This window comes from Esox lucius, chromosome 20 (assembly GCF_011004845.1).
Source record: "Esox lucius isolate fEsoLuc1 chromosome 20, fEsoLuc1.pri, whole genome shotgun sequence".
Classification (NCBI taxonomy): Eukaryota; Metazoa; Chordata; class Actinopteri; order Esociformes; family Esocidae; genus Esox; species Esox lucius.
In genome coordinates, this window is record NC_047588.1 from 26,712,239 (window position 1) to 26,736,965 (window position 24,727).

At 40.2% G+C, this 24,727-nt stretch overlaps 2 protein-coding genes across 4 annotated transcripts; both read left to right on the forward strand.

Moving 5' to 3' along the window:
* Positions 1 to 657: 657 nt before the first annotated feature.
* LOC114829674 (complement C1r-A subcomponent-like) lies at positions 658 to 20,376 on the forward strand. Of its 2 annotated transcripts, XM_034288644.1 has the most exons (10): positions 658 to 786; positions 909 to 1,087; positions 1,212 to 1,286; positions 2,781 to 2,971; positions 3,659 to 3,867; positions 3,994 to 4,358; positions 4,581 to 4,792; positions 4,882 to 5,099; positions 5,227 to 5,492; positions 19,977 to 20,376. In XM_034288644.1, exons 1-10 carry the CDS (start codon positions 761 to 763, stop codon positions 20,072 to 20,074), a joined length of 1,839 nt encoding a protein of 612 aa, XP_034144535.1. In that variant the 5' UTR covers positions 658 to 760; the 3' UTR covers positions 20,075 to 20,376. The 2 variants fall into 2 exon arrangements, with proteins under 2 accessions (XP_034144535.1, XP_028971206.2); XM_029115373.2 differs by lacking the exon at positions 19,977 to 20,376 and having other exon boundaries at positions 5,227 to 5,906.
* On the forward strand, positions 7,408 to 17,882 carry LOC105019078 (complement C1r-A subcomponent). 2 transcript variants are annotated; one of them, XM_034288641.1, is made up of 14 exons: positions 7,408 to 7,452; positions 12,025 to 12,219; positions 12,520 to 12,733; positions 12,817 to 13,000; positions 13,225 to 13,359; positions 13,435 to 13,640; positions 13,957 to 14,104; positions 14,294 to 14,412; positions 15,572 to 15,650; positions 15,739 to 15,873; positions 16,000 to 16,074; positions 16,181 to 16,386; positions 16,788 to 17,005; positions 17,412 to 17,882. In XM_034288641.1, the coding sequence occupies exons 2-14, from the start codon at positions 12,194 to 12,196 to the stop codon at positions 17,782 to 17,784; spliced, it is 2,118 nt and encodes a 705-aa protein (XP_034144532.1). In that variant the 5' UTR covers positions 7,408 to 7,452; positions 12,025 to 12,193; the 3' UTR covers positions 17,785 to 17,882. The 2 variants fall into 2 exon arrangements, with proteins under 2 accessions (XP_034144532.1, XP_010883291.2); XM_010884989.5 differs by lacking the exon at positions 7,408 to 7,452 and having other exon boundaries at positions 11,843 to 12,219.
* Positions 20,377 to 24,727: the final 4,351 nt, after the last annotated feature.

Below are 24,727 nucleotides of genomic sequence, written 5' to 3' on the forward strand. Positions count from 1 at the left end.
TGACCAGTCCTATATATAGCGGTTACCAGTCCAAAATATGTTGGATACCAAACTGAAATATAATGGTGACAGTCTGAAATAAAGTGGTGACCAGTCTGAAATAAAGTGGTGACTAGTCTGAAATATAGTGTTGACCAGTCTGAAATATAGTGGTGACCAGTCTGAAATATAGTGGTGACCAGTCTGAGATATAGTGGTGACCAGTCTGACAAATAGTGGTGACCAGTGTGACATATAATGTTTACCCGTCTGAAATATAATGGTAACTAGACTGACATACATCAAACACAAATCTGATATTTAGTCGATACCAGTCTGACAAATAGTGGTGACCAGTCTCAAATAAAGTGGTTACCAGTATTAAATATAGTGGTGTCAAGTCTGATGTATAGTGGTTGCCAGTATTAAATATAGTGATGATTTTTACATAAAGTTTTGTTCTCTTTCCAAACAATCACCGCAACTCACCTTCTTCATCCCATCATTGGTCCCCCTCCAATTCCTATTTATTTCTCTTTGAATGTTTCTCATCTCCTCTGAGCAGCTCTTCCTCTCTGTCTTTGCTCTTTATAGCTGGTTTTATTGATTTTTTTCCTGAGACAATTCAAACAGAGCGAATTGACTTTTAGACTCTTTTGCTTAAACTGTCCACTGATCACAGTCCCCCGCTTGGAAAGCTGAATAGTTGTCATACAGTACATAGAGCAGGTTTTCATAGAGTGTGGATAATCACCATAGACTTGTCTGTCCTGTCAAAGACATGAACTGTATCTTTTTAATAATCTGGTGAGTCTTTTTGTGATGTTTGCTCAGGACAAAGAAATCAGGACAAAAAAATCTGTCAGAAAACATTGTTATTTTGCCTTCAGTCTGAAATCTACCCTTTCTCCTGTTTTCTGTTCATGCAGGCTGCTGTCTGTGTCTGAGTTTTGGGCTCCAGTCTTTTGTTCTGGGATTGGCTGTGGGGAACCAGAACCCTTACAGAATGGAAATGTGATATTAATATCTGGATCTCAGAACCAACATGGCTCCCTCCTTCAATATCACTGCAATGAGCCCTTCTACAGTCTTCCAAAAGGGGCTAAAGGTGAGACGGAAATCATCCTAGAATGACTTCTGTTTGAAATGATTTTATGTTTTTCATTAAGCTCCAACTATTCAATGCTTAATGTATGTGTTGTGTATTTCATTCTCTCCCACATTTTCATCAGTTAACTATACATGCTCATTAGATGGAAAGTGGAAAGATGAACAGAACAATTCTCTTATTCCTCAGTGTATCCCAGGTAACTCTCTGTCTCCCTCTCGGGTGTGTGATCCTTGTTTTACTAAACATATAGTCAAATATTAAGATTAGGTTAATGTTAGAGTAAAGGATAGGATTATGGTCAACTGGTAGAGAAAATAATAAAAATGTTATTAAAGGATAGAGATAGAAATGGCAAGGCTCACACTGCAGAATTTCTCTATTGTATAGCATGCAGCCAATAATAGGAATTGCTTAACAGGGTTGGTTAAAATGTTTTTATTTTACTCAAACTGGAATCAGTGTGATGGTTTATGACATTTCTACAATCAGTCTGTTTTTGAAAGCCTCTAGGTTTGACACCCTTAAGGATAGGATCTAGGTGTGAACCCCTGAGAGATAGGATCTAGGTGTGAACCCCTGAGGGATAGGATCTAGATGTGAACCCCTGAGGGATAGGATCTAGATGTGAACCCCTGAGTGACAGGATCTAGGTGTGAACCCCTGAGGGACAGGATCTAGGTGTGAACCCCTGAGGGATAGGATCTAGATGTGAACCCCTGAGGGATAGGATCTAGGTGTGAACCCCTGAGGGATAGGATCTAGGTGTGAACCCCTGAGGGATAGGATCTAGATGTGAACCCCTGAGGGATAGGATCTAGATGTGAACCCCTGAGGGATAGGATCTAGATGTGAACCCCTGAGGGATAGGATCTAGATGTGAACCCCTGAGGGATAGGATCTAGATGTGAACCCCTGAGGGACAGGATCTAGGTGTGAACCCCTGAGGGATAGGATCTAGATGTGAACCCCTGAGGGATAGGATCTAGATGTGAACCCCTGAGGGACAGGATCTAGGTGTGAACCCCTGAGGGATAGGATCTAGATGTGAACCCCTGAGGGATAGGATCTAGATGTGAACCCCTGAGTGACAGGATCTAGGTGTGAACCCCTGAGGGACAGGATCTAGGTGTGAACCCCTGAGGGATAGGATCTAGGTGTGAACCCCTGAGGGATAGGATCTAGATGTGAACCCCTGAGGGATAGGATCTAGATGTGAACCCCTGAGGGATAGGATCTAGGTGTGAACCCCTGAGGGATAGGATCTAGGTGTGAACCCCTGAGGGATAGGATCTAGGTGTGAACCCCTGAGGGATAGGATCTAGGTGTGAACCCCTGAGGGATAGGATCTAGATGTGAACCCCTGAGGGATAGGATCTAGGTGTGAACCCCTGAGGGACAGGATCTAGATGTGAACCCCTGAGGGATAGGATCTAGGTGTGAACCCCTGAGGGATAGGATCTAGGTGTGAACCCCTGAGGGATAGGCTGAATGCAATAGAGAGGGATGAATCCCTTAGGTTGATCAAATCTCTGCTATTGTACAGCATGCAGTCATTAATAGGAATTGCTGAACAACGTGGGTACAAAATGTTTTTATTTGACATAAACTGGAATCAGTGTGATGATTGATAAAAATGTCCTACAGTCAGTCTGTCTCTGCATGACTACTAAGTGTCTCTGTCTGTTATTAGTGTGTGGTCGCCCAACAGTTTACCCTACAGGGTTTGGGAGGATTATTGGGGGGAAGGATGCTCCCCTTGGTTCCTTCCCCTGGCAAGTGTTGATTACTGATCCTCATAAAGGAGGAGGGATAGTGATTGGGGATTACTGGATCATGACTGCAGCACATGTCCTACATGGAAATACCAGGCAAAGAGTAAAGGTGTGTATTTGTGGAAATGAAAACATCGGTTATCTTTCTATTAAGGACTATCATCTGTGTGTACCCTAGGTCAGATATACAGGATACATGTGTCAGACACTGTATTACGTTAGTAACATGTCTGACAGCTGATTCATGTGTGTATTGATTACAGCTCCAGAAAAAATTAAGAGACACTGCACCTTTTTCTTTCCATTCCAAAAAAGTCAAAAAGGAAGGTTTTAAGTGAGGAACAGAAGGGATAAAATTAAGAGACCAATGTAAATTGAACGCATCTCTTCCTCACTCGAAACTTTCCTTTTCAACTTTTTTGGAAAGGAAAGAAGAAAGTGGCCTCTTATCTTTTTCCGGAGCTGTATAGGGTACGTCAGGAGTTTTGTAACAATCAAACCATGTTGTCAAATTCACAGGAACTTGTCGATACCATTGTTATGGTTCTGTGTCCAGAATGAAGTTAAAGGTAGTGTTGTGAGCCATTGTTAGCACAGTACCTAGAAGTATGTGTGCTACTGTTGCTATTGACTTCTAGTAATAACAGTAATGCTAGTTAGTAATTGCACAAACGCTAGTTATCAACTTCCATCTGCACACAGGGACATACAAATCATATGAACAGGTTCACCTGACTCTAAGGAAGCAGATACTGGGCTTTATTGACAAAATACTGGAACTTTACATTCTCTAAAGGTGTATGTTGGAGTCAAAAATTTGGAAAACCTCTCTGAGTCTCTTGAGGTTGCCTCAGTCTTTCTTCACCCTAATTACAACGATTCTGAAAAAAACTATGACCATGATATTGCACTGATCCATGTCAAGAATTCAATCTCATTCAACACCGAGGTCATGCCACTCTGTCTACCAACAAAGGACTCTAAATACACCACTGGGAAAAATGGGTATGTTTATTGTTTTACAACAAACAAAAGAGATCTTGCATTTTTGCAGTCTAGCATCACCTTGTAGGTGCACAACTATATTAACAAGCTAAAGAAACTGTTCTTCTCCCTCTTTCTCGCTTTTAGCTATGTTTCCGGATTTGGCTTAAAGGAAGAAGATATGTATACCAATAATCTAATGTATGCCCAGGTACCTGTGGTGGACCAGGAAACCTGTAGAAAGGCTATTGAGAAGGTTGATAATACGTCCAATACTCCAAGACTGACAGACAACATGTTCTGTGCTGGGAAACCTGAGGGAGGTATGGATTCTTGTCAGGGGGACAGTGGAGGGCCATACATTCTCAGTGAAGCGGGGCAATTCTGGGCTGCAGGAATCGTAAGTTGGGGGTTTGGCTGTGGACAGCCTGGAAAATACGGGGTGTACACCCGTGTGACTAACTACATAGACTGGATCAACAAGACTATAGAGGAGGAGGAGCAAAGAACAAGTGAGAAACAATCAAAACAATATAGCTGTCGTGGCTGTCTTTGCTTGTGTGCTTTTGTACAATTAAATAACTACTTTTGGCCTCAACGTCACCCTGGAAAACATTCTGATGAGATGAGACGTTGTCATGAGACATTGTCACAGCTAGTGCAATCTATGCGAGTAACAGAACTTGCTGAGAGAAAAAAATGACATTTAATCTTTCTTCTTTTTTTTTTACCAGTTTGTGGACGCCCCATTGTGTCTGTGGAAACTCATCAGAGAATTCTAGGAGGAAAGGTAGCTCCAAAAGAATCATTTCCCTGGCAGGTGCATCTCAGTGTGCAAGGAGGCCAATCAGGAGGGATGCTTATTGACCATAAGTGGATCCTAACTGCTGCTCACAGCCTGGTGTATGGAGAAAACAACCAGATCGTCCAGAAGTCGGACATTCTGGTAGTCCAAGAGTTTACATAATATGTAGGGCCAGTAGTTAAAGGCAATAACCAGATAAAGTTGTAACATTCCTCTTTACCTCATGACAGGCATATGTTGGCCACAACAACGTAGAAAACCTGACTCAATCTACACCGCTTGAAGTGGCCTCTCTCCATCCTCATCCAGGGTACAACAACCCAAAGTATTTATCCTATGACAACGACATTGCTTTGATTAAGCTCCAAAAGCCGCTTCCATTTAACAGTTCCATCATGCGAGTGTGTCTGCCTGCAAAGGGTGCTGAATACATCACTGGGCGAGTTGGGTAAGAGCTGGCTCTCCTACGCTCTGTAGTAATGATTGAATGTTTGACTTTCAGTCGCTCACTGGTAAGCATTACTGTTAAAGAAGCACAGAATATGCATGTCAAGTCAATGTCTTATCGCCCCCAGCTGGGTTTCGGGGTTCGGCCTTACAGACGATGATGAAATGTCCAATGACCTCAGATATGTCCGGGTTCCAGTGGTGGGGCAGTTGACGTGCAGACACTCTATTGATGAGGTGAGGAGGAAGAAGAAAGAAGCCCCTGATCTGACTGACAACATGTTCTGTGCTGGGTTACCTGAAGGGGGAAAAGACACCTGTGTAGGCGATGGTGGGGCCCCGTATGTCCTGAAGCATGGGGGGGTTTACTGGGCTGCAGGGATCGCCAGCTGGGGTTTTGGATGTGGAGAGCCAGGACAATATGGGGTCTACACCCGAGTGGCTAACTATGTAAAGTGGATCAAACAAACCATGACTGATAATTCGGGCTAACAGAAGTGTTGTGACTTGAAGTGTCGCTCATGACCAGGGGTAGGGTAGGTTACTTTTTAAATGTAATCCTTTACAGTTACAAGTTACCTGTCTAGATTTGTAATCAGCAATGTAACGTTTTGATTACTCAAGCTCAGTCAACCAGAACTGTCAATCTAATTATCTCAAAATGCATTAGCGCAGCCAACCTTTGTACTGCCTGGATGCAGACCATTCTCAAAAAGTATGATTTGTTTATAACACGACAACTTAAAGTGATATTTATTAGAAATTAAATGCATATTACTGCCAAATGCAATAAAAACAATGCCTAGCACATCTGCTAAATCTGTAGTATTCTATAAATGATTCTATGCTGGAGCAGAATTCTCTTGACTGAACAAACATGCAATATTGCTTAGCTATAGAATTGTTCTGTTATAATAGAGCAATATTGGAGAAACACACCTGTAGAATAGTTCTATGGTGCAATTATATCTAGGTTAATCAGTAGATGTACGAGAAATGATCTGGGATAGATTGTGTGAAGGTACTGAGGAAATAGTTATTATTGAGTAGTCTGCCTTGCCAGCCATGAGGTGCCAGAAGAGAGGAGCCTTAGATTACAAGACATGCGATGTACATAGCAACTCAAGGTCATTAGTTTTGTAATCAGGTGTTTGGAAAACCAGACTTCTCTCTCTTCAGTATGTCTCTACTGCAAGTGGTGACTATAGCCATGAGTGCCAATAAAGGCAGAACATGGTTTTCTGCCAACATTCAAGCCAATATGTATTGTTTGTACTATTACAAATCAGCATGGATGGATGAACGGAGCAAAATACAAATACTCCCTTAAAGAAACCCTGAACCCAAATTTTGTGGAATTGAGTCACTGACAGGTGTCTAGCATGCAGTTAAAACTTAATCTATTGCTAGACATTCAGTCATGTTGGATTAAATTAAAATCTATTATCTGAACAATAAAATGGTTTATTGTTCTCCACCTATAACTGATTCAGATTTTTTTTATATATAGTCACGTAACACTTATTAAGGCTGGACATGAAGGAGCCGGCCCATTTGGCTTCCGAACGGCTTCCTTTAAAATAACCTCAAAAAACAATGAAATTATGTAAGAGCGTGAAATGTTTGACCAAAGGAATTACATCTTACTTGTCTTAATTATTAGATAAACTTCGGTTTTTGCACGTGGAATACACGTGGAATACAAAGACGCGCTTTTCCCACATTTGTATTTATTCTGCAGTGCAGATGTACAATATTTAATAAATACGTTTTCAACTTATCTGCACGTAATTGTTGTTTGAGCTTAACAAGTAGGGAAGTTAAGGAGCCAAATGAACGGCTCCTTTCACCTATGCAATTCGGTACCCAACGTTCACCAAAAAAAAACCGTTAAAAAAGCAATTAAAGCAATTATTTCTCTGGCCATTGCCAGTTGCTTTGAATAAAATATTAATTCATCGATGTTTGTATGATGTCTATGCCTACTACACTAATGTTACAAAGTGGAACTCATGTGGTTTTAAAAATGTTTCAGGTAAAAATGAATAAAGTGTGGTACAGATTACACTAAACTGCTTCCGCATTAGATACCATAAAAATCACAATGCTTCTTGCAATTTGTTTGAGACCCTGTAACGCCCGTAATCTTGCTAAAGCGTGTGAGTATTGGCTTGTTTTTTAATATTAATTGTAGTGCAATTTGTAAATATTTAATGTTGCGCTATTGTAGCCTAATGTATAATAAGATGCAATGCATGAGTGTGATGGATGAATGATATTCACCTGCAGTGCCTACATGCAGTTGGTGGGGTTCTCATGTGCCAGATTGTTAATGGCAGAACATTTGATAATGGGTGAGTGATTTGTGACCGTGTATTTTTATTTGCATTGGCTGATTCGTTAGCCATGCTAATGTATTCCCATGATTGTAGGTATTTTTTCTGATTTTGTGTGACTCAGTTGCAATAATTAATGTACTTACGCTGTATCCATCTTAAGCACTGGTTTGTCATTTAGTTTGCAAATCCACCTTGTCTTTTTGCCTACTCATATTTTTGATATGCAATTAATACTTTGCAAAATAAACTTGGGTAATAATATAGTAGCCTAACACAGTGAACTGTTTTAAAATAGTCACAACGTGGTCCATCAAGCAATATCATTTTCTATTTTAGGGTATTTGAGGCTATTGGAAACAATTGTGATTGATTAAAAGTGTATTTTGTAAAGCTTTTTTACATCAGCAGCTGTCACTATGTGCTTATAGAGATACCCAGTCTGAAACCCACAAATGCAAGCAACAAGACAGTGACTAGGAAAAACCCAGTAGGTTGGAACAGTGGGTCAGAATCTATAAAATATACGATTTATTTCCTGAAAGACAACCTGCAGCATTCATACAGGTCTTACAGGAAAGTGGCCCCAAAATCCTCCAGGACGTCCTGTAGGATTTCTGTGGGACTTATACTGTAGGATTCCTGTGGGACTTATTTTTTAATTTGTAGGTTGATTTGTAGTTAAGCTATTGAAATGAATCCAGTATGGGGACGTTCTGGAAACAAAAGGGAATATCAAGTAGCCTAATCCTTCGAAGAGGATGCTGAGACTACAACCGGAGGAGGTGAGGCTTTTCCAAAATCTCGTCTTGGGGTGCTGAGACTATGCCAGTTTTCAGAAACGCTGGGTCACTACTGTCAGTTATGACGGTTAATTAGTTAAGCAGCCATCATGGGGTTAGGTCGGTGGCAATCAGCCTCGGCGTTCGGCCTCGGGGTTCGGCCTCGGGGTTCGGCCTTTGCATATCATTCAAGTATGCGATCTTATGCTTTTAGCTGAATTTGGGAATAATTTGGACTATAAATCATATACCATTCAAACCACAGTATACCACAGGTAAAGTACAGAAGAGAATGTGATTATTCACGATTCATTATTTTTATAATATGTCTGCACTAAAATATATTGGAAGAAAGTGTGGCAAGAACGTGTCAGGTATTCCAGAATTGTATACAACATGTGCACATGAAGGGGACATAACGGACGAAAAGCAAGGAAAAATGGATACTGAATGTATACTGATCTAGCCATCACACCTTTGAACATAAATGGCTGGAATTTCTTTTTTTTTTACAACCAAGTATACATTTTTCCTTGCTTTTCGACTAAAATGTTTTGAATCTTTGGAAAATATTTTTTTAGGGAAGGAGAATGTTTTTGATTTTGAAAATGTTGTTGCTGTTTAGACTTTTATATCATTTTTTGTTTTCATTTCTAAAAAAATAAAAAAAAGTGAAGGAAAAAAAAGGACAAAAGCACTAATTGAATGTATCATTCCCTGACCATTGGTACGTTGCATCTGTGTCAATATAACTATAATATGGCAATTACTTATTTACCATAACAGTTGTAACTACTAGTCCTGAAATCTTTGTGTGTATGTATACCGTTCAAAAGTTTCAGGTCACTTAGATGGGCGAAAGAACAGACACTGGACAGAGTCCGGCATCCTGGAGTCGCCTCTTCACTGTTGACGTTGTGACTGATGTTTTGCGGCTACTATTTAGTTAAGTTGTCATTTGAGGACCTGGGAGCTGTCGGTTTCTCAAACTAGACACTCTAATGCACTGGCTCTCAAACTGTGGTTTGTGTACCACTGGTGGTACGCGATGCTCCCTTTAGTGGATATATATTCAGTGAAAGGTTTTCTGATGTGTTACACAGTGTTAAGAGTTTGAGAACCACGCTGTCCTCTTGCTCAGTTGTGCACCGAGGCCTCACACTCCTCCATCTATTTTCGTGTGTATAAACATTTTGAACGCTCACCCTCAGTTCTTGAATGGCCAGCATACTCACTGGACATGTCACCCATTGAGCATGTTTGGGATGCTCTGGATTGGCGTATATACGACAACGTGTTCTAGGTCCTGCCAATATCCAGCAACTTTACACAGCCATTGAAGAGGAGTTCTGAGAGACAAACATTGGAATGTCTGAGAGGGGAATTGAACTGGGGTCAAACATTGAAAGGTAGGGACCATGGGGCTTGCTGGTATTCAGTCCACCTCCATATAGTCTCCAAATGCCACTTTTGTCCCAGGCATTAAATTTTTGGTAAATTACGTGGGCGACAGAACGTTTATTAAAGGAACTAATGTGTACTTTTGTACAAAGATTACTGTCGATGGTCGTCTGCACAATAACAGTGTAATAGCTAACTATGCGAAATATGAGGAAATCGAAAGCCTTTGCTGAATCTCAAATCGCATACTATACTACTACAAATACGTACTTTGCGGATGATGAATTACGTATTATTTTGTAAATAGTAAGCTAGTATGCCAGTATTGGGACTTATTGGGACGTACTACCTTGTCAGAAAATTGCGTCTTACCATTAAATCATTTTTGTCATGTATTAACATCAAGCCAATTTTGAATATTTCGCTAGACACCTTTAATCATTGTGTTAAACTGACAAACATTTCTTATTAAGTTTACTTCTACCACAAATACCATCTATGAACTGTATGGCTTTTATTAGCCAGGAATAGGCCTACTAGTATCTACTTATTTCTTGAAATGCTCATAAGAATTGAGCAATTGCTAGCAAGACTGAAGATGAACTTTACATTGCCAAAGCTATTTCATTTCATGATGTGCTCTGATGTAATAAATGCCAATGTTTGACACAATGCCTTCATCAGGGTTTTGTCAGTCATGTCCCATAACTACACATTGTTAATAGTCTGTCGTGAATTTCACATTAATGGTCAATATTACAGCACCACTAACAGTACATCCTACCCGCAGAAATGTGTCCTGAACCCAGATGAGCATTGAGTTTGTCCCTGTGTGAAAACAAAACAAGGCAAGGCAAGGCAAGGCAATTTTATTTATATAGCACATTTCATACACAATGGTCATTCAAAGTGCTTTACATAAATATCCATTTGACAGAGGAACTGTTACAGAAATAAGAAATAATAAAAACCATTAAGAATATAAAATCAAATACAGAACAGTGAAGAAATAAGAAAAATTAAAACCGTTAAGAATATAATGTCAAATACAGTTTAGAATAAAAAATATAATAAAATAAAGGACAGTGAAAACAGTCGGACGGACAGTGGCACAGTGCTCATTCATTAAATGCAAAGTAAAATAGATGTGTTTTGAGTCTGGATTTGAATGTGACTACTGTAGGAGCACATCTGATCTCTTCTGGAAGCTGGTTCCAGCTGCGACTGGCATAATAGCTAAAAGCAGACTCTCCTTGCTTAGAGTGAACCCTTGGTATTTCTAGCTGATGTGATCCTAATGATCTGAGTGTTCGTTTGGGTTTATATTCATTGAGCATATCTGCAATGTATTGAGGTCCTAGGCCCTTGAACGATTTATATACCAGTAGTAATAGTTTAAAATCGATCCTATATGTAACTGGCAGCCAGTGTAAAGACCTGAGGACTGGTGTGATATGATCATATTTTCTGGTTCTGCTGAGAATCCTGGCCGCGGCGTTCTGTACGAGCTGCAACTGTCTTATGGTCTTTTTGGGAAGGCCAGTGAGGAGTCCATTACAATAATCCACCCTGCTGGTGATGAAAGCATGCACTAGTTTTTCTAAGTCTTGACTAGAAACAAAGCATCTAATTCTTGCAATATTTTTCAGATGATAGTATGCTGATTTAGTTATTGCTTTGACATGACTACTGAAGTTAAGGTCTGACTCTAGAGACACACCGAGATTCCTGACTTGATTTTTAGTTGTTTGACCTTTAGAGTGAAGGTACGCGTTCACCTTGAGAACTTCATCTTTATTTCCAAACGCAATAACTTCAGTTTTATCTTTGTTTAACTGAAGAAAGTTTTGGCACATCCAACTATTTATTTCATCAATGCATTGGAGCAGGGAGTCAATTGGGCTGTAATCGTTTGGCGATAGGGCTAAGTAGATCTGTGTGTCATCTGCATAGCTGTGATAAGAGATTTGGTTCTTTCTCATTATTTGGCTCATTGGGAGCATGTACAGGTTGAATAGGAGTGGCGCAAGAATTGAGCCTTGAGGAACTCCGCATGTCATGGACGTCCACTCAGACCTATGGTCTCCTATACTCACATAATACCCTCTTGCTTCTAAGTATGACCTGAACCATTTTAGGACTATCCCAGAGAGCCCCAACAAACATGGCAAACATCATTTACGGGAAGACCAGTGAAAACACAACACTTCTCTCCCCCTCTTTCTCTCCTCCCTCCCTGTATTTTACAAGAATCTAAACAAAAAATCAGATCAGGTTGAAAACTAAGTAAACATTGGTCTAGGAATGGGTAAATCATCTTTTAACTCACCCACCACTCATACTATTTCTTTATCTCTGTTGTACCCTTTCCCTCTCTCTCCCTTGCCTTCTTTTTTGTCTCTTTCAGCCAAGTTAAACAGAGCAGGTTTTAACATGACTTTTAGACTCATAGTCCAGCCCAATACATCTCCATTGGAACATACAAACTGCAGGGAATTCAGGGCTTCTGTATGTGAGAAATAGCAACACACAAGTAACAATAACAACAGTACCATTTATTAACCACGACCCTCAACATGAACTGGACCCCTCCATTCATTTGGTGAGTATGTCTGGTTATGTTTTACTTGAACCTAGTAACTACATGTAGGTGAACCTGAATAGTTTCAGTGAGTCAGTTGTCAATTTAGTTTTGCGTTGATGCTTCATCTAGAACAACGATAACAACATGATTCCTATGTTATCATGTGACTGGTTTTGTTCTGCTCAATGAGCACAGATTAGAAATCTCTCCTCTGCATCAACCATAGGCAAATGTTTCCATATGCTGTGTTTTCCCTGTGATGCCACAAATGCAGAGACACACCAGCGCCTATCTCAGCCCTCTCTGTGTCTGCTCCAGGCTGCTGTGTTTGTCTGTCTGTGAGTGTTGGCGGGTGACTCGCTCCTTGCCAGCCCTACATGGACAAGTAGAGTCTCCCAATTTCCCCCAGCCGTACCAAGCGAGCTTGTCCCAGCAGTGGGACATCAGTGTACCTGAAGGCTACCAGGTCCAACTCAGCTTCACCCACCTGGACATCGAGCCGTCGGCCAACTGCTACTACGACTCACTCACGGTCAGCATAGTTCACACAGATGAGTCAAGGATTCCAGGAACCTAACTCCCAGTCTTCTCAGTGGTTGCTTGTCTGTGTTTTAGGTTCTGTATAACCAAAAGGTCCTGGGAAAGTTCTGTGGTCAGGAGAATTCTGCTGATGGACATCACCCTGGCAACCAGCCACTTCTGTCTCCGAGCAACAGTCTTACCCTGGTCTTCCAGACAGATGACATGAATCCCGAGCAACACCAGCACCTTGGCTTCTCCATCCACTATCAAGCCAAAGGTAGTGTAGCCCAGCACAGTATCCAATGACCTGCTCATAATATTTCTTATATTTCTTATATCACAAACCCTAGACAAGTCTTAGGGAAGGCACCCTTGCAGAGTACCCAGAGTAGCCGTGCTTCCAATTCCCGATTTTGCAACTCTGTCTCTTTAATAACTGCCACATGAGGTTACGGGAAAGGCTTGTCATGCTAACCTCACTCTATTCTCTTCTCTTTCCAGACATAGATGAGTGTTCAGCGCTAGACACTAAGGATGGTCCAGTCTGCTCCCAGTTATGCCACAACACCCTCGGCTCATACATATGCTTGTGTCACCATGGCTACGAGCTCCGCCCTGACCAGCGCACCTGTGTCTGTAAGTACACCTCCTGTGTGTGTGTTAGTATTGTAGACCTGTTCCTCATAAGGAGTTGTCTTTCCCTCTGACCAGTGTCCTGTGGTGGGGGTATATTTAATGAGCCAGAGGGTACGCTGTCCAGCCCGGGGTACCCCGCCCCATCGCCCCATGGTCTCGCCTGTCAGTATGTCATCTCTTTGGAGCTCGGATTCATCGTCACCCTCAACTTCACTGACAGCTTCCATATAGAGAGTATTGACACCCAGAATGGACCTAGCTGCCTCTACCACTGGCTACAGGTGACTGTGCCTGACACCTGTTTTTGTGTTTAATGTCCTCGCACGTGCGTACAGAACATTAATGAATAATGAAATAAGTGTGTGTTTTCATGCATATGTATGTCACCATGTGTACATGTGTTTAGGACACTGTATTCTATCTCAGCTGCACAGCTCAATCAGTGTAGACCACGTATCACAGAAGACTTGTGTTATACCTCAAATTACATTTGTAGGCACATTTCCTGACATTTCATCTCCGTCAGAATTGATCAGTACATCTTCTTTGATGTAGAATGCAGCCTTAATTGTTGGTTCTCTCCTTTGCCTCACTTAGATGTCCATCCCAGAAAAGGAGCCCCAGAAGTTGTGTGGGGGACAAAGTCCGGGACTGGTGCCCATTAACTCCAACACTGTCCAGCTTGACTACCACACCGACTGGGATGGTCTCAGCCAGGGCTGGAGCCTGCACTACACCACTCAGAGTGAGAGAGGGTTTGGGGAAAAGGGAGGGGCAGGAGAGCTGGCGGGGAAGACAAAGCAATGAAGGTAGCATGAAATGATGTGCAGATGCAAACGGGTGGGGTCACAACAGGCTTTAAGGTAAAAACCACAGGAAGTACAGCCGAGAATAAAAAAGCAGTTGTCTAATATGGCAGATGTGTTGTTCATAGGAGTCCAGTGTGCATCTCCCATGTCTGTTACAAATGGAAGAGTCACTCCAAACTTTTCCCAGTACTTCTACAGAGACTACATCCAAGTCCGCTGTGACGATGGCTACAAACTAATGATGGTGAGATTAAACAAGACACTGCATCTAACACTGTCTCTTACCTCATGTTGTAAAGTTACAAGGGTTCTTTCCATGACATTGCTTTGCTGTGTCTCTCTCTGTCTCCCCCCTTCTATCTTTCTTTCTTTCTCCCTCCCTCTGTCTCTTTCCCCTCTCTCTGTCTCTCTCATTCTCCCCCTCGCACTCTTTCTCTCTTTCTAGTCTTTTTCTCTCATTCTCACCTTCTCCCTGTTTCTCTTTCCCCATGTCTCTGTCTCTCTAATTCTCACCCTCTCTCTGTCTTTGTCCTGTGTCTCTGCATCTCTTTCCCCATGTCTTTGTTTCTTTTTCCTGGTGTCTCTCTATTCCTCCCTGTCTCTCTATTCCCCCCTGTCTCTCTATTCCCCCTGTCTCTCTATTCCCCCTGTCTCTCTATTCCCCTGTCTCTCTATTCCCCCCTGTCTCTCTTTCCCCCTATCTCTCTATTCCCTGTCTCTCTATTCCCCCTGTCTCTCTATTCCCCCTGTCTCTCTATTCCCCCTGTCTCTCTATTCCCCCCTGTCTCTCTATTCCCCCTGTCTCTCTATTCCCCCCTGTCTCTCTATTCCCCCCTCTCTCTCTATTCCCCCCTGTCTCTGGTTCTCTTTCCCCCTTTTTCCTTTCTTTCATTTTCTCCCTTTCAATTCAAATAAATTAAACTTTATTTGGATGACATAACAATGTACATTTAGCCAAAGCATATCAGGAGATAAATTGTGAATACAGATTACAGTTAACATAATTAAAGCAACAATAATCAGAAATCAGAAAAAAATTATAACATTGATAATAATAAATAACAGTTTGCATAAGACAGGTTTGTGAGACACTGTCCTATATTTAGTGACAGGATGCAACATAATGTGCTACCAATAAAGAGCTATCTGTCTCCTCCACCAAAAGGAAAGGTATCTTATTTTAGTTCCTGATAATAATGAAAGCTTGAATTTTCAAATTTTGGGACATGACTCTCTCTAATTGGTTTAGTTTTATATATTTTATCTGGAAATAACAAATGTCTCTCATTCTCCCTGTTTTTCTCTGTCATTCGGTTCTTTCTGTCTCATTCACACCCTCTCATTCTCTATCTGGACCTCTCCTTTTCTTTCCTTCTCTTTCTCTGTGTGTGTCTCACTCTCAGGATGGCAAAGAGATCAAGAGCTATGCCTCTATGTGTCAGAACAATGGACAGTGGCACCTCTCCCTCCCTGAGTGCCACAGTGAGTGACAGACCAGCACACTCCCATTACATCCAAGTACCATGTGAATGTGCATCTTTTAGGTTTTATCTCTCTTTCCTCTTTGCAGTAATTGACTGTGGGGAACCAGAACCTTTGCTGAATGGACAGATTACACCCCTATCTGGCTCTCAGAACCAGTACAAGTCCAGTATTCAGTACCAGTGCAATACGCCATTCTACTCTCTCCTTGGAGAATCAACTAGTGAGCTGTTTAACTATTTTTCAACAATCATCAACTGTGTATTATTTTAAAGGGGTCTTTATTGCTTTTTTGAGACAAACAGTTTTCATTATTTTCCTCATATGTCTGTCTGCCTGTGTTCTTTAGGGCGTTACACATGTGCAAAAGATAGAATGTGGAGAGACGACCTTGGTATCTCTGTCTTTCCTTCATGTATTCCAGGTAATGCATTAACTTCAAACAAACTGTCTTGTATTTTTATTTTTTTTACCATATCCCAGTAAAGTGTCGCCTCACTACTTTATCCCCCATGCCCTTCGATACCCAGTCTGTGGCAAGCCCACGGTGTCCATCTCCGGCATTCGTAGGATAATGGGGGGAGACCGAGCCCCTGCAAATAGCATCCCGTGGCAGGTGATGCTGAACGTGGAGGGAGGCAGAGGAGGGGCCATGGTGATCGGCGACCGCTGGATCATGACTGCAGCGCATAACTTGGTGAAAGAGGGCAAACCGGCTGAAAAGGATAAAGTTCGGGTAGGTAGACTGTAATACATACCAATCAACTAATTGCACACTGGAGAAGAAAAGTATTTTCTGCTCGTGTTTTAAAGGTGCAATGTGCAACGCTCCAATGTCAGGATTAACAACCGGCTAAGGGGTAGTTTACATTATGAGAGAGAGAATAAAATGCTAGATTGACTTATCTTACCTTTGCGTAATAATTTTCAAGACGTACCCTCAAGACGTATTTTCAGGACGTAGCATGTTCAAGACGTACCTTGTAATGTAAACAAGCCCTAATATTTCAGTATTTTGGTCGAGCTACAACACAGGTTGACATTCATTTATATAGGTTTGTAGATTCATTCTGTGAGTAAATTCAAATGGGAAAGTTCACTTCTTTGGTTGACGATCACTTTGTTTTTGTTTGAAAGGTTTTTGTGGGAGACGTTGATGCAGTAAAACTATCAAAATCCCCTCATCTTGGTGTCGCCTCTCTACACACACACCCAGAGTACAATAACCAAAACTTTGCCAACTACAATCATGACATTGCCTTGATAAAACTCCAACAACCAGTCACATTCCACGCTGCCATTATGCCATTGTGTCTGCCACCAGAGGACGCTGTATACACCAGCCATCAGACTGGGTGAGTCTTGTTTACTTGGATTAAAAATGATTTTATTATCTTTAGCCGGTTTGTTGTATTATATTATGATCTTTAATTTGATTTGGTATATTATATAATGATCTTTAATCTGATTTATTTCATTATATTATGATCTTTAATCTGATTTGTAAAATGTTATCATGATCTTTAATCTGATTTGTTATATTCTTTTTTGAAAAAGAACATGCCAAAAGGAAGTTCCTTTTCAAAGGCAAATTCACCTACATTTTATAATTAGTTCATTTTTCATTGCTCCTTGAATTTCATTGGAAATTAAATTTAACCTAAAAACTAGCAAACTGCACAACCACTCCTTTGCAGTCCAAAAAACTAATGAATGTAAGTCTTCTGAAACTTGACCCTCCATTACCCTCTCCCTTTCCAGTATTGTGTCAGGCTTTGGCATCAAAGAGGATGACATGATTGCCAATGAGCTCAGGTATATACGCTTACCTGTGGTGGACCAGAATATATGTGAAACATCTATAAATGAAGCAAAAAAAGAAAGACAAAAAGAAAACATCCCTTTTCTGACAGACAACATGTTCTGTGTTGGGGTACCTGAGGGTGGCAAGGACTCCTGTCAGGGGGACAGTGGAGGTGCGTACGCCTTGAAGAACGCCAGAGATGGCAGTTTTTGGGCTGCAGGTATTTTCAGTTGGGGAGTGGGTTGTGGAATGAGGGGTCGATATGGGGTGTACACCCGGGTGGCTAAATACATTGACTGGATCAACAAAACAATGGAGGAGAATAAGTAAAGTCCACACTTAAGAGATTAAGCAAACAAGAACAACTTGAATGAAAAATGCTTTTGTATGATCCTGAATCCAAATAAAGCCCTAACTTAAAAACTCTGGTTTTATTGTGTGTGTTTGCGTGTATTCATAACGGAAGACAAGACTTTTAGACAGAGATGAGCAAAGGTTTTCGTGTAACCTATGTCACTGACCTACTTTACAAACATTTTCTTTTTAATTCCTTTACATGAATATAGAGTCATACAGGCCCTGGGCTAGAACAAACATGTTGGACCAGCATTTGATTGCCATGGGCGGGCAATGTGGTGTAGTAACTTCAGCACAAAGGATAGAAAGCAAATCTTTTTAGCATGCATGGCTTACTGGGGCTATATAATAGCAGAATACACAGCTGTCAATACAATTATAAAGCTTTGAATAACTGCAGTACACATTCTTTGTAGCTTGTGATCACATCACTAGTAAAGCACATCTTCGATCTCATTTGCAGATGAAGGGAAGTGAGTATTACAGAAAAATGACTCCAGACCCCCGGGTCTGCAGTTATTTTTGGGACCATCTTGAACTTAGGTGGCTCTGAAAATACTGAAAGTGTCTCTTAGCAACCAAAGACGGTTGAGGTTAGTGCTCTGTGATTGGAGGAGATGCGGAAGGTGAATAAAAAATACTATCTAACGCTTTTGTAAAAGTGTTATGCACCGGGTACAACATGATTTCGGTAATTTTTTTTTTAAACCCTGACTCCCGGGTTGACCCGTTCTGGCAATCGGCTCAAAACAAGTAACATAACCAGTGGCGGAATGAGTATGATTGTGTCTCGCTGTAATTGCTTTTGCTAAAAAAGCGTTGTATGTTTTTCTAATTTAAACTATCCAGACATTTGAATAATTGGTTTTATAGAAAATATTTTTTTTGCACGGTGCATTTTTTATAACATTAGTAGCTGATTAATCATCGATTTGGAAGGATCTTTCTCCCTCCCGGCATTCGCCCGATAATGTGTGGGGCAATGAATAGAGCTCCCTCATTGACTTCAGTTTCGTCCAGCGCTTTTGTAGATTCATCTATGAGCGACCTGAGCCGAATAAACAACGCTAGAAAAATGGCATCTAAAACATGATATTTGAAAGAACAATTAATGTGGTAAATGTTTAAATATTGTGTTATACAAATCATATTTTACATGTACATTTAATGGTATTTTTTTAAACTCTATTAGTCTCTTTCACTTAAAACTAAAAGTGAAAGTAACGTGTATTTTAAACATGCTACGTTTTGTTTGTACATAAATGGCAGCAATTACTACTTGAAAGATGCTTCACATTCTGCTGTTTGGATATCTTATGTTAAGAATTTTACGTGTACCAGAATTTCTGAAGAAGGACGAGGCTCCGGTCTGAATGGAAATTTAGCACAAAGATTTATTAATATGAATTGATAAGTCAAAATACATGAAATACACTGCAGCGGTCAAATATTTGCTCAACCCTCGAGCTTCCACAAAATATTCGCCCCGAATAAAGATCGAACATTGGTTTTGATACTCCCGCCACAGGGGCGGTTACTTTTCACTCTTGTGAGTAAAACCCATCCTTATTGGCTCTTTGTTGGCATGGTGACATGTTGGACAAATCTCTTTGTTTTCGCTGTCTAATGAAGAAGGGCATGCTCTAAACTCTTCCCATTTGGGGGTTACTCTCGGTCATAGATCAACAGGTTCTTTGCATACAGGTGTGAAATCTTTACCAGGTTACAGTAATTTACATTCTATTTTCCTAACCTAGTCTAGAACATCAGGGGGCTGGAGACAGAAGGTCTCTTTGTGCTGTATAGGGGGCAGTTTCATTTGTATGTTAATTGTGGGGTTTCAATCCTGTCTCTCTATCTGAGCCAGGTGTAAAGTCTGAGTGAGTGTGGCTGAGTGTAATGTATGGAGTTTTAAACTTTTTATGGTTATTGTATTCAATCATATTTCCCTAACCTGGCTGCAGCATACAATTTAATAAAACAAAAACATAAGAATACATGGTTATTAAATCAGCATTATTTAAACTTCATTTATCTCAACACTTATTACTTGCGTTTCTGGTAAGAGAGCATTTGTTTTTTACACTTCTGAAACCATTTTTCTGTACATGCGATTCCTGCGGCCCAGCATGGGGTTTACTGGGCTGCAGGAATCGCCAGCTGGGGTTTTGGATGTGGAGAGCCAGGACAATATGGGGTCTACACCCGAGTGGCTAACTATGTAAAGTGGATCAAACAAACCATGACTGATAATTCGGGCTAACAGAAGTGTTGTGACTTGGAATGTCGCTCATGACCAGGGGTAGGGTAGGTTACTTTTTAAATGTAATCGGTTACAGTTACAAGTTACCTGTCTAGATTTGTAATCAGCAATGTAACGTTTTGATTACTCAAGCTCAGTCAACCAGAACTGTCAATCAAATTATCTCAAAATGCATTAGCGCAGCCAACCTTTGTACTGCCTGGATGCAGACCATTCTCAAAAAGTATGATTTGTTTATAACACGACAACTTAAAGTGATATTTATTAGAAATTAAATGCATATTACTGCCAAATGCAATAAAAACAATGCATTGCACATCTGCTAAATCTGTAGTATTCTATAAATGATTCCATGCTGGAGCAGAATTCTCTTGACTGAACAAACATGCAATATTGCTTAGCAATAGAATTGTTCTTTTATAATCGAGCAATATTGGAGAAACACACCTGTAGAATAGTTCTATGGTGCTATTATATCTAGGTTAATCAGTAGATGTACGAGAAATGATCGGGGATAGATTGTGTGAAGGTACTGAGGAAATAGTTATTATTGAGTAGTCTGCCTTGCCAGCCATGAGGTGCCAGAAGAGAGGAGCCTTAGATTACAAGACATGCAATGTACATAGCAACTCAAGGTCATTAGTGTTGTAATCAGGTGTTTGGAAAACCAGATTTCTCTCTCTTCAGTATGTCTCTACTGCAAGTGGTGACTATAGCCATGAGTGCCAATAAAGGCAGAACATGGTTTTCTGCCAACATTCAAGCCAATATGTATTGTTTGTACTATTACAAATCAGCATGGATGGATGAACGGAGCAAAATACAAATACTCCCTTAAAGAAACCCTGAACCTCAGACTGGGGCCCAAATTTTGTGGAATTGAGTCACTGACAGGTGTCTAGCATGCAGTTAAAACTTAATCTATTGCTAGACATTCAGTCATGATTAAATTAAAATCTATTATCTGAAAAATAAAATGGTTTATTGTTCTCCACCTATAACTGATTCAGATTTTTTTTATATATAGTCACGTCACGCTTGTTAAGGCTGGACATGAAGGAGCCGGCCCATTTGGCTTCCGAACGGCTTAATTTAAAATAACCTCAAAAAACAATGAAATTATGTAAGAGCGTGAAATGTTTGACCAAAGGAATTACATCTTACTTGTCTTAATTATTAGATCAACTTCGGTTTTTGCACGTGGAATACAAAGACGCGCTTTTCCCACATTTGTATTTATTCTGCAGTGCAGATGTACAATATTTAATAAATACGTTTTCAACTTATCTGCACGTAATTGTTGTTTGAGCTTAACAAGTAGGGAAGTTAAGGAGCCAAATGAACGGCTCCTTTCACCTATGCAATTCGGTACCCAACGTTCCCCAAAAAGAGCCGTTAAAAAAGCAATAAAAGCCTTATTTCTCTGGCCATTGCCAGTTGCTTTGAATAAAATATTAATTCATCGATGTTTGTATGATGTCTATGCCTACTACACTAATGTTACAAAGTGGAACTCATGTGGTTTTAAAAATGTTTCAGGTAAAAATGAATAAAGTGTGGTACAGATTACACTAAACTGCTTCCGCATTAGATACCGAAAAATCACAAGCTTCTTGCAATTTGTTTGAGACCCTGTAACGCCCGTAATCTTGCTAAAGCGTGTGAGTATTGGCTTGTTTTTTAATATTAATTGTAGTGCAATTTGTAAATATTTAATGTTGCGCTATTGTAGCCTAATGTATAATAAGATGCAATGCATGAGTGTGATGGCTGAATAATATTCACCTGCAGTGCCTACATGCAGTTGGTGGGGTTCTCATGTGCCAGATTGTTAATGGCAGAACATTTGATTTGTGGCCGTGTATTTTTATTTGCATTGGCTCATTCGTCGTTTCGTGTATTTATTATGCTAATGTATTCCCATGATTGTAGGTATTTGTCTGATTTTGTGTGACTTAGTTGCAATAATTATTGTACTTACGCTGTATCCATCTTAAGCACTGGTTGAGGAAAGAACGAGTTTGAGGAAAACATTTGTCATTTAGTTTGCAAATCCACCTTGTCTTTTTGCCTACTCATATTTTTGATATGCAATTAATACTTTGCAAAATAAACTTGGGTAATAATATAGTAGCCTAACACAGTGAACTGTTTTAAAATAGTCACAACGTGGTCCATCAAGCAATATCATTTTCTATTTTAGGGTATTTGGGGCTATTGGAAACAATTGTGATTGATTAAAAGTGTTTTTGTCTTTAGGCTACTAACATGATTCATAATAAAATGTATTTTGTAAAGCTTTTTTACATCAGCAGCTGTCACTATGTGCTTATAGAGATACCCAGTCTGAAACCCACAAATGCAAGCAACAAGACAGTGGCTCGGAAAAACCCAGTAGGTTGGAACAGTGGGTCAGAAACTATAAAATATACGATTTATTTCCTGAAAGACAACCTGCAGCATTCATACAGGATCCTGCATGAACTGTCTTACATGAAAGTGGCCCCAAAATCCTCCAGGACGTCCTGTAGGATTTATGTGGGACTTATACTGTAGGATTCCTGTGGGACTTTTTTTTTTATTTGTAGGTTGATTTTTAGTTAAGCTATTGAAATGAATCCAGTATGGGGACGTTCTGGAAACAAAAGGGAATATCAAGTAGCCTAATCCTTCGAAGAGGATGCTGAGACTACAACCGGAGGAGGTGAGGCTTTTCCAAAATTTCGTCTTGGGGTGCTGAGACTAAGCCAGTTTTCAGAAACTCTGGGTCACTACTGTCAGTTATGACGGTTAATTAGTTAAGCAGCCATCATGGGGTTAGGTCGGTGGCAATCAGCCTCGGCGTTCGGCCTCGGGGTTCGGCCTTTGCATATCATTCAAGTATGCGATCTTATGCTTTTAGCTGAATTTGGGAATAATTTGGACTATAAATCATATACCATTCAAACCACAGTATACCACAGGTAAAGTACAGAAGAGAATGTGATTATTCACGATTCATTATTTTTATAATATGTCTGCACTAAAATATATTGGAAGAAAGTGTGGCAAGAACGTGTCAGGTATTCCAGAATTGTATACAACATGTGCACATGAAGGGGACATAACGGACGAAAAGCAAGGAAAAATGTATACTGAATGTATACTGATCTAGCCATCACACCTTTGAACATAAATGGCTGGAATTTCTTTTTTTTTTTACAACCAAGTATACATTTTTCCTTGCTTTTCGACTAAAATGTTTTGAATCTTTGGAAAAAATATTTTTAGGGAAGGAGAATGTTATTGATTTTGAAAATGTTGTTGCTGTTTAGACTTTTACATCATTTTTTGTTTTCATTTGTAAAAAAAAAAAAAAAGTGAAGGAAAAAAAAGGACAAAAGCACTAATTGAATGTATCATTCCCTGTCCATTGGTACGTTGCATCTGTGTCAATATAACTATAATATGGCAATTACTTATTTACCATAACAGTTGTAAATACTAGTCCTGAAATGTTTGTGTGTATGTATACCGTTCAAAAGTTTCAGGTCACTTAGATGGGCGAAAGAACAGACACTGGACAGAGTCCGGCATCCTGGAGTCGCCTCTTCACTGTTGACGTTGTGACTGATGTTTTGCGGCTACTATTTAGTTAAGTTGTCATTTGAGGACCTGTGAGCTGTCGGTTTCTCAAACTAGACACTCTAATGCACTGGCTCTCAAACTGTGGTTTGTGTACCACTGGTGGTACGCGATGCTCCCTTTAGTGGATATATATTCAGTGAAATGTTTTCTGATGTGTTACACAGTGTTAAGAGTTTGAGAACCACGGTGTCCTCTTGCTCAGTTGTGCACCGAGGCCTCACACTCCTCCATCTATTTTCGTGTGTATAAACATTTTGAACGCTCACCCTCAGTTCTTGAATGGCCAGCATACTCACTGGACATGTCACCCATTGAGCATGTTTGGGATGCTCTGGATTGGCGTATATACGACAACGTGTTCTAGGTCCTGCCAATATCCAGCAACTTCACACAGCCATTGAAGAGGAGTTCTGAGAGACAAACATTGGAATGTCTGAGAGGGGAATTGAACTGGGGTCAAACATTGAAAGGTAGGGACCATGGGGCTTGCTGGTATTCAGTCCACCTCCATATAGTCTCCAAATGCCACTTTTGTCCCAGGCATTAAATTTTTGGTAAATTACGTGGGCGACAGAACGTTTATTAAAGGAACTAATGTGTACTTTTGTACAAAGATTACTGTCGATGGTCGTCTGCACAATAACAGTGTAATAGCTAACTATGCGAAATATGAGGAAATCGAAAGCCTTTGCTGAATCTCAAATCGCATACTATACTACTACAAATACGTACTTTGCGGATGATGAATTACGTATTCTTTTGTAAATAGTAAGCTAGTATGCCAGTATTGGGACTTATTGGGACGTACTACCTTGTCAGAAAATTGCGTCTTACCATTAAATCATTTTTGTCGTGTATTAACATCAAGCCAATTTTGAATATTTCGCTAGACACCTTTAATCATTGTGTTAAACTGACAAACATTTCTTATTAAGTTTACTTCTACCACAAATACCATCTATGAACTGTATGGCTTTTATTAGCCAGGAATAGGCCTACTAGTATCTACTTATTTCTTGAAATGCT

Excerpts from the sequence above, each read along its gene's own strand:
- LOC114829674 (XM_034288644.1), top strand. The coding sequence starts at position 761 with ATGAACTGTATCTTTTTAATAATCTG. Across the intron at positions 2,972-3,658 it reads ATACCAGGCAAAGAGTAAAG|GTGTATGTTGGAGTCAAAAA; the intron begins GTGTGTATTTGT and ends CATTCTCTAAAG. Across the intron at positions 5,493-19,976 it reads TGCAGGGATCGCCAGCTGGG|GTTTTGGATGTGGAGAGCCA; the intron begins GTTTTGGATGTG and ends TCGCCAGCTGGG.
- LOC105019078 (XM_034288641.1), top strand. The coding sequence starts at position 12,194 with ATGAACTGGACCCCTCCATTCATTTG. Across the intron at positions 15,874-15,999 it reads TCTCCTTGGAGAATCAACTA|GGCGTTACACATGTGCAAAA; the intron begins GTGAGCTGTTTA and ends TGTGTTCTTTAG. Across the intron at positions 16,387-16,787 it reads CTGAAAAGGATAAAGTTCGG|GTTTTTGTGGGAGACGTTGA; the intron begins GTAGGTAGACTG and ends TTTGTTTGAAAG.